At 52.9% G+C, this 8,293-nt stretch overlaps 1 protein-coding gene across 1 annotated transcript; it reads right to left on the reverse strand.

Annotated features, from left to right (window-relative positions):
* Positions 1-3,171: 3,171 nt before the first annotated feature.
* LOC119112632 (uncharacterized) lies at positions 3,172-6,458 on the reverse strand. Its single transcript, XM_037236865.1, has 2 exons — positions 6,410-6,458; positions 3,172-4,637 (listed from the first exon to the last, which is right to left on the reverse strand). Exon 2 carries the CDS (start codon positions 4,612-4,614, stop codon positions 3,376-3,378), a length of 1,239 nt encoding a protein of 412 aa, XP_037092760.1. The 5' UTR covers positions 4,615-4,637; positions 6,410-6,458; the 3' UTR covers positions 3,172-3,375.
* Positions 6,459-8,293: the final 1,835 nt, after the last annotated feature.

Below are 8,293 nucleotides of genomic sequence, written 5' to 3' on the forward strand. Positions count from 1 at the left end.
GTGTCCAGTGTGTCCAGTGTGCGAGCGGCCGCTGCGTCTCCCGTGTGTGACCAGCCGCCGTGCCGTCAGTGTGCGAGCAGCCGGAGCTGGTGTCGCCGGAGCTGCGCGGCGCGCTACTGCGGAGCTGGGCGGCGCTGGCGCTGCAGCCGCTGGACCGCCTGCTGGCGGCGCCTCTCCGGCAGCGGCTGGCAGCCAGCGCCCGGCCAGCCGCCTCCGCCGCCCGTCTGCGCCAGCTGCTGAGCGCGCTGGGAGCCACGGCCGGTCAGCTGACCTCGCTGGAGCGGCCCACCGATCCGCCCAGCCCGGTGGGTGGGTGTCCCCCGTCCGTAGCTGGCCTCGCTGGAGCGGCCCGCCCATCCGCCCAGCACGGTGGGTGGGTGTCCCCCGTCCACAGCTGGCCTCGCTGAAGCGGCCCCCCGATCCACCCAGCCCGGTAGGTGGGTGTCCCCCGGCCTCGGCTGCACCCATTTGACGCTGTGGATGCCCCGGAAACCGCGCGCGCCGTTTGTCAAATGTTGCCATGGATTCTCTCGTGCCAAACGCCTACTATGTCAGTACATTTGGCTGCCACTCATTTTGTGGTGTGGTGTGGTTTCAGGGGTGGTGCAGTACGTGTTCTTCATATGCATGCGAATTGCACCGCTAAATGACCAATTTTGTCACGGGGCTCATGAGATGATTGTGTTTGTACACACGGGTTCGTCGTCATATTTCATGTTCTTAAAGCAGCGATTAGACTTACCACCGACAACGGACACTTTCGACGTACGCTGGGTTTCAATATTCGATAATGGTGGTGTGCCAGGGTGATTGTCGCGATGCGTGTTTGCACTGGCACTGCGCGTTCAGCTGGCGCCGCCGGTGCGTACCAGAGAGTGACACGGGACTGCTGGCTGGACCAGCGCGTCATCTGACGACAGGGGTGCTGCTCCGCAGGCGGTGGGACCGGGGACGCCTGAGGCGGCGGAGGACACCGGCCGTGTGGCGGGGACGCCTGAGACGGCTGAGGGCACCTGCCGTGTGGCGGGAACGCCTGAGGCGACGGAGGGACACCGGCCAGTGTGCCGGGGACGCCTGCGGCGGCGGAGTGCACCGGCCCAGCGCCTGAGGCGACGGAGGGCACCGGCCGTGTGCCGGGGACGCCTGCGGCGACGGAGGGCACCGGCCGGGTGTCGGCGCCCGGATGGGCGTTCCCTGATCTCGGACCGCCAACCGCGGCCGGCCAGCCCAGCTGACACGCTGGCGTGCGCCGGCTGGGGGACTGACTGCCGCCGGCGGAGAGGCCGTTTCCGTACCGGAGGTGCGGGCTTCGGGCCCGGGCGGCTGCTGGCAGATGGAGCTGCCGGCATTCCTGTCGTTCTTCAGGTGTCTTCCGCCTCGGCCTGCCTATGCCACGCTCAGGACCGACGTCAGGCGGATGTCGGGGTTGTGCTTCCACGCTATGGGTATGCCATATGGGCCGTGTTCTGTGCTGTGTGTCATGCTGTGATGTGTGCTCGCGTGCCATCGTCGATATTGGGACCCAGTGCTGATGTGGGCCACTGTCACGCGCTGCCGTACGCTCCCGAGGAGGACCCTCGGTGGCGGTGACGCTCGCCGCTGCAGAGCGCGCCATCGCCCGGTGGGAAAAGTAGCGCGCGAGCTAGCCGGAGCGCGCACCCTGACGGCTGTGAGCTGCGCTGTGTTGGTAGGCGCGCCGGAGACCGCTACAGGGTCGGTGGACCAGCCCGCTCGCGGCCGGCGGCGTCCTCGGAACGCTCGCTAGGCTCGCCATCGGCGCGACACGCGGGTCCTCCGACGCCTTATCTCGTCTCGTAAACGGCGCGTGCGCGTAGAGCAGGATAGCTCAGTCGCCTCAGGCCGGCGGCAGCGTTTATAGTGGCCAGCGGTAGGACACCGCGGCTTCCGAGAGTGTCAGGGTGTTCAGGTATGCGACGTTTTTTTTTTTTAACTGTCATGCTCCGCGGTGCGCTGCCCGTAGGCCAGCACATCTCGCTTTGATATCGCTGGATTTTTGAGACTTAACATTTTCTTTCAAGCAATAACATTTTTATTGCTTGATCTGCATCCTCAGTGTGATGGCAATCATGTTGCATGTTCTCCGAGACATCTTAATGGCTGGATTTCGTAAGCATTCTGCAGGGGCATTGATCTTGATGGACCTACGAAAATACAAAGCCGAGGCGCTGTCAGTCGTGTCTGAAGCACGGAATATATTTCACACCATTGATGTGCAGCAGACGCCACTCAGACACGGAGGCATGATACTGACGACATGGTGCAGCAATACGGGAAAAATGCTTACCGGTGGCCGCACGGCCTTCGAAGACCTTGAGAACTGTTATTTGCACCTAGGTACAGATACCCTGTTTTTCACAACGCTCGACATCACCACGGATTTAGCGCACTTCCCTTTCAAAGTTTTGGAGGGGAGCAGCCTAGGGTATTTGTATGCCGGGGGGCTGGCCCCCGTGCATATGGGCAAAAAGGGAATACCGGGCCAGCGAAATGCAGCAACCGTGTAATCGGTCGTACACCAGGCACCTATGTTCATCACCACCATTACGTTGACTTGAAGCAAAAACCTATTCTTCAGCACAGCTTTGGGACCAGCAATTTTTTTTAGTCTAATGGTGGCATCGAGTGCGCAACTCATCAGTCAAAACCGGGTAGAAATCAGGATTTGGGGCACGTTAGGCTAATTCAATATTTGGGGTGCGTTGGGCCGATTCAAGATTCAGGGTACGTTAAGTAAAATTTATTGGCTCCCCGACCGATTTCAGATACTGACGTCCCTGGATGAAGCGGAACTCCGAGATGGTATAGTCGGCCACACCTTGCATAACGCAATTTCCACCAATACCCCCGATCACATCGATCTAATAGTTGAAATGTGACCATAAAACTCGCCAAGTTGCTGAAAATCAAAGTGCCTTGTAGGGCCCGTACCAGTCGAGCCACCTGAAATACGATGACAAATTCGCCTTTGTATTACCATTGGTTTCTCAGGAGCGGGATGTACGAACATGATGCACTTCCTCCGCCTACACGATACTGGTCGCCTTTTTCGACGATTATTGTCTATTTCCAGCCGAGCTCCATCCTCACAGCCGAGCTACACATGGCCTCCAACGTAACCAAGACCTCAAAAGAAGACCTTTTGACATCAAGCAAGTCCAACATGGCACAAAGTTCGCAAAGCCTGAGCGACAATCTTTGTTCAACGATGCAAGTTCAAAGCTGTAATCGGGGGATATCTATGGCCGATTACGACAGTTTGTGACACAGTTATTTTCCTCGATAGACGCACTCCGCAGAATATTATCGGTGTGGGCGCCACTAGGGCGCACCATTGCACGTGCATTGGGCGCCGCATCAGAGATAACATTTTCTCGACTGGTTACGAACGCCCGTTGAGTGACTGAGGACGGTCGGCATGCTTTGCTCACATTCCCTGGGACGCGCACTAAGCCCGAACGCCGCTTCACCCGGGTCCCCGTACCCATCCTCGTCGCTGTCCGGCGACTCGCTGTCCTCGGACCTTTCGCGAGCTCTCTTCCGCGGTGGATACCTTATTTTCAACACCGACGCGTCACCGCCCCGCTTCGCTTCCTCCGTGAAGGGTAGCCTGCACTGTCGAGATGTTCCGGAGAGGTCGGCGGAGTTCAGCGGGCTCCTGGCCACGTCACTGGGCCGTTCCAACATGGTCCCTGCCACGTCATCGACGGCGCCCAGTGCGCGCTGGCACAGGCCGCAGTGAGGCCCCTCGTTCCCTTTGGTCAACATCGACCTGTACATTGCGTTCAGCTCAGGAGATTTCCGGCATCGCCACTTCACCGTCTCCATGCTCGGCAAGGGTATCTTCATCCGCCACCTGACGTGGTTCAGCACGTCTTCTGAGCCGATGGACCTCAGCTCCATCGTACGACGCATGTCCTCTTCGCTCCACAGAACTACCTTCCTGCGTTTTTCTTGAATTCTGGCCGAGAAGTCCCTCGTGATGCCCTTGATCTGCGCTTCGGTGAATATCCCCTGAATGCTTTTCTCAAGATGCAGAAGCTCTTTCAACCGTTTCCGTTTCACCACTTGCTCAAAACACCGCCTAGGGGTTGTCTGTGTCGAATTCGCTTTCACCACTTGCTCAGCACACTTCTTAGAATGTGTCAACTTATCCTTCAGGCCCCACTCCATCGGCTTCTTGACAATCCAGTCAAGAATAGCGGCCAGCATGGCCAGATTCTGAATCTTCAGGCGCTGGTTAACTTCCACAGCTTCCTGCAGGTCCGACGGCGTGTGCGCCATCATCTCGTCAGATAGCTCGTACTCCCTCAACATGCCAATGACATTGAGAGGCGACACCTCATCCCTCAGCACCACCAGAGGCTCGTCCCCCACTTCAGTAACGGCCTGTGAACTCCCGGACTCGCCGCTAGCAGCCACGTGACCCCTCCCGTTGACCCAGTCACATCCAGTGACGTCCCCAGCAGCCGAACCCGCGGCGTCGACGGACACAGGCAGACGGTCCGGTCCGCTGGCCGAAGGGTCGCTCATCAAACGCTTGCACTTTTCTTCCAGCCGCCGGATTTTCTGCTTCATCCGGAATATCTCCTTCATCCGCGTGACAAAGGAGCCTTCGTCTGCGGACAGAAGAGAAAATGCGATGATATGTGGTGTGCATTTTTGCAAATTTCGTGACACACACAGCCAAGTTTTTCAACGAAACGATAATTGTAATCGATTACCGTGTAGTCGTCACATCTTCTGTTTTTTGGCTGCGAGGTAATCAATATTTCCAGATTATTCCAATAAAAACAAATATTCGACGACATTCGCGACAATCGATTTGAGAACGCAGTTGTCAAATGGTCACTTGAAAGACCGTAAACCAAGCGAGGCTTACTTAAGCTGGAACAACACACAGCGGCCCTTACCGGCCGTGACGTTCTTGTGAAGTGAATATCCTTGCAACCACTCATCTTGCTTCCCCACAGTTTTCAGCAGCAAAAGGTTCACTTCATGACAGATTAAGTTGAGCCCCTTGAGGCCATTTTACGCCAATATTTCCGCATTGCAAAGCAACACGACCGCGGCTTGATGTTCGTTAAATAATATGCGAATATCCACGTTGAAAAACATGGAGAACATGTACAACACGGTGAGGCGGCCGGACCTGACAAAATATATGGTAGAGTGCTGAATGAATGTGCTAGCACTTGAGTTTATGCTCGTAATTTAATATCCAATAGGTCATTAAGCTTCTGAGTTTTGCCCGAGGTCATGCACCATGCCAATTTAGTGCCGATATTTACGAAAGAGACCGAAAAAGTCAGCAACTACAGTTCTGTCAGTCTAGCGAGAAATGCATGCAAGATCTTAGAAAAATTAATTAAGGCAAGTATTAAGTCACACCCAGAAAGGCACCAGCTAAAACACAGTAGTCCGTGTGGTTTTCCTTCTGGTAGGCCCTGTTAGACAAATCTTCTAGAGTTATGGAACATGTGGCTAGTGAGATAGATAAAGTCAGTAATTGAAATCTTGTTAATCTCGATTTTAGTAAGGCGTTTGGTTAGATGCCACACCAGCATCTGCCATACCAGTTAAAATTGTATCGCATTGAGGGAAAATCTTGCCTGAATAAGGGCTTCACTGCTAGACAGGAAACAAAAGAGTTGTGCTCAGTGGTGCAAAATCTCAGCAGGAGCTAGTAGAGAGTGGGATCCCACACGGGTCGGGGTTGGTCTCCTCGCTCTTTGTTATTTTTGTGAGTAATATTGAGATAGGGACTTAAGAGTAATGTAGTAAAATTTGGTGGCAACATTAAATTGGCAGGGATGTTGAAAAATACCGACCAGGTGAGCGAAATTCAGCATGACTTAGAGAACCTAGTGAACTGGGCTTCTCCGTGACAGGTGCCATTCAATCATGATAAGTGTAAGGCGACGCATTTGGGTAGTTTTAACAATAAGGACATTATCTTTAGAATGGAAAGCCGGAAGTTAGACCAGATGGAGGAAGAAAATGACTTAGGGGTTATAATTTCCCGGAATTGAAAACCTGAAAAGCAATACGGGACTGCTAGAAGCAGGTTGTTGGGACGGGAATATCAATCACAAGACTGAAGATATTGTCAATGTCAAAGACTGGATGTTAGGATTTATAACAGAAATGTCAATCACAAGATTGAAGATATTGTCAAAACGTTGTATTTGGCTTATGTCTGACCACATCCAGAATATTGTGCACAGGCTTGTCTTGCTAGTTAAAATAAGACCACCAAAAAATAGCATATATAGCAAGATTAGCAAAAATAGCATATATATAGCCCATTAAGATTGAGCTCGGCGAAAAGAAAAGAGGCAGTGCAACTATGACGAGCAAATGGCCGCAACATTACAAGGATACCACGCACCTTTGGACGCCCTTGCATTCAGAGCAGTCTCGTTCGCAGACACCTGGTGGTCGCGCTCTGGCTTTGCTTGGAAATGGGTCCACCACATCATTCAGAATCATCAGATGATCGTCGAGGGTTTCCATCGGCACGTCTACCGCATATGGAATCCCGATCTCCGCCGTTTCGCAGCCACCCTCACTGTTCTGGGCATGGTCGTGCAGGTCATCAAACTGCACGCCTTCCACATCGAACTCATCCCGGCCCAGCGGGCCGGTGCAAGACCTCTTCGCGGGTTTCTGGTGCGCGCGGCTGACTTCGGCCAGCGCCGTTCCCTCAGATCCGCCGTCTTCGTCACCACCAGACTTCGACGGGTGCACTTTATCCGGCTTCATAAGTGCGACACCATATTTCTTTCTGTGAGCGGAAAGAGATCTGGTGCACCTCTGACCCCCGGTGTATGTTTCCAACCTCCGTGGAGACCGGGCGTTCTTTGCAGGCGCCGCATTTCTGTCTCTCTGGCGTCCTTGGGTCTTTTGTACTTCTTTGGTAAGAGCATGCCTATTTCTGAAATAACACACAAACCGATAGCAGTGAATGTTTATCCAAGGACAATCATGGCTATGTACAAGCTTTGTAAGGCTACTAAACATTCTGCAAAGTCAAATTCAAAACTAGTCATTGCTTGCTGCCTGTGGATTGATGATTGCGAATTGATTGGCAGCAAACCACCCTATGGTTTGGTTGGATTTAATGTTGTCCATCCTACACATGATGCCTGGCATCGCATGCTTTTGCTGATCAGTCACATTATGAGACCTACAAATGCTGTGAGAATATATGATAAGGCTCACGAATTTCTAGCATAGCGTCATTAACGCTTGAATGCTGCGAGAATACATGACATGGCTCAAGGATTACTAGCATAGCGTCATTAATCCTTGGATGCTGCAAGAATGCATGATATGGCTCCAGGATTACTAGAACAGCGTCATTAACGCTTGAATGCTACGAGAATGTATGATATGACTCCAGGAGTACTAGCATAGCGTCATTAACGCTTGAATGCTGCGAGAATGCATGCTATGGCTCCAGGATTACTAGCATAGCGTCATTAACGTTTGAATGCTGCGAGAATGCATGACATGGCTCCAGGATTACTAGCAAAGCGTCATTAACGTTCGAATGCTGCGAGAATGCATAGTATGGCGCAACGATTACAAACGCATGCTAAAAATGCTTGGCTTTCATCACAATTTATTGAGCGCAATTTTTCCGTTTCAAGAGGACCACGGCGGAGTCAAGTCACTGACGTTTTGGCAAATAACTTTTTTATGTGCGAATCAACCATTCAAGCCCCATGAACACAGGTCTCAAGTGGGTATTGATAACATAGATCCCAGAGATGGAAACCGCGATTGTATCCTGAAGGCAGCCGCCGCTGCTCATAGATGCCGGGTGTGAAATTCGGCCGCCGCCACCATGATTTCCAGCCAGAGCCAGACGCCCAAGCTCACCCACTGCTAGCCGCCGATGGTAAAACAGTTCTGTAGCGCCTGAGTACCATCCCAGCGAGAAGTTACCATCAACAAGATGATCACGTGAAAGCTGACACGCACCGCAATGCACCTCGGCTGCAGGAAGGGCAAAATGTTCATGTGAGCAGAAGAAATGCTGATGTGAGAGGAAGAAGTGACGAAGGAGATGAGTTTTACAACGCGTCGACCGCCAATAGTCACAAAGGAGGAATGGTGCAAATACAACTCTTCACAAGTTTTGAAGCAAGCAACTCAGCACTGTTCTCTTCCAGCACATGTCCAAAGTGAGACGGTTTTTTGTCATGCGCAAGAGGCACAACGCCGTGCAGTTGTTCTGACACACAAAGCACCATGGTACACCACATTG

Source organism: Pollicipes pollicipes, unplaced genomic scaffold (assembly GCF_011947565.3).
Source record: "Pollicipes pollicipes isolate AB1234 unplaced genomic scaffold, Ppol_2.1 Scaffold_2555;HRSCAF=2994_pilon_pilon_pilon, whole genome shotgun sequence".
Taxonomy (NCBI): domain Eukaryota; kingdom Metazoa; phylum Arthropoda; class Thecostraca; order Pollicipedomorpha; family Pollicipedidae; genus Pollicipes; species Pollicipes pollicipes.

What these genes read in the sequence shown, in the direction of transcription:
- LOC119112632 (XM_037236865.1), bottom strand. Translation starts at nt 4,614, where the DNA reads ATGAAGGAGATATTCCGGATGAAGCAGAAAATCCGGCGGCTGGAAGAA.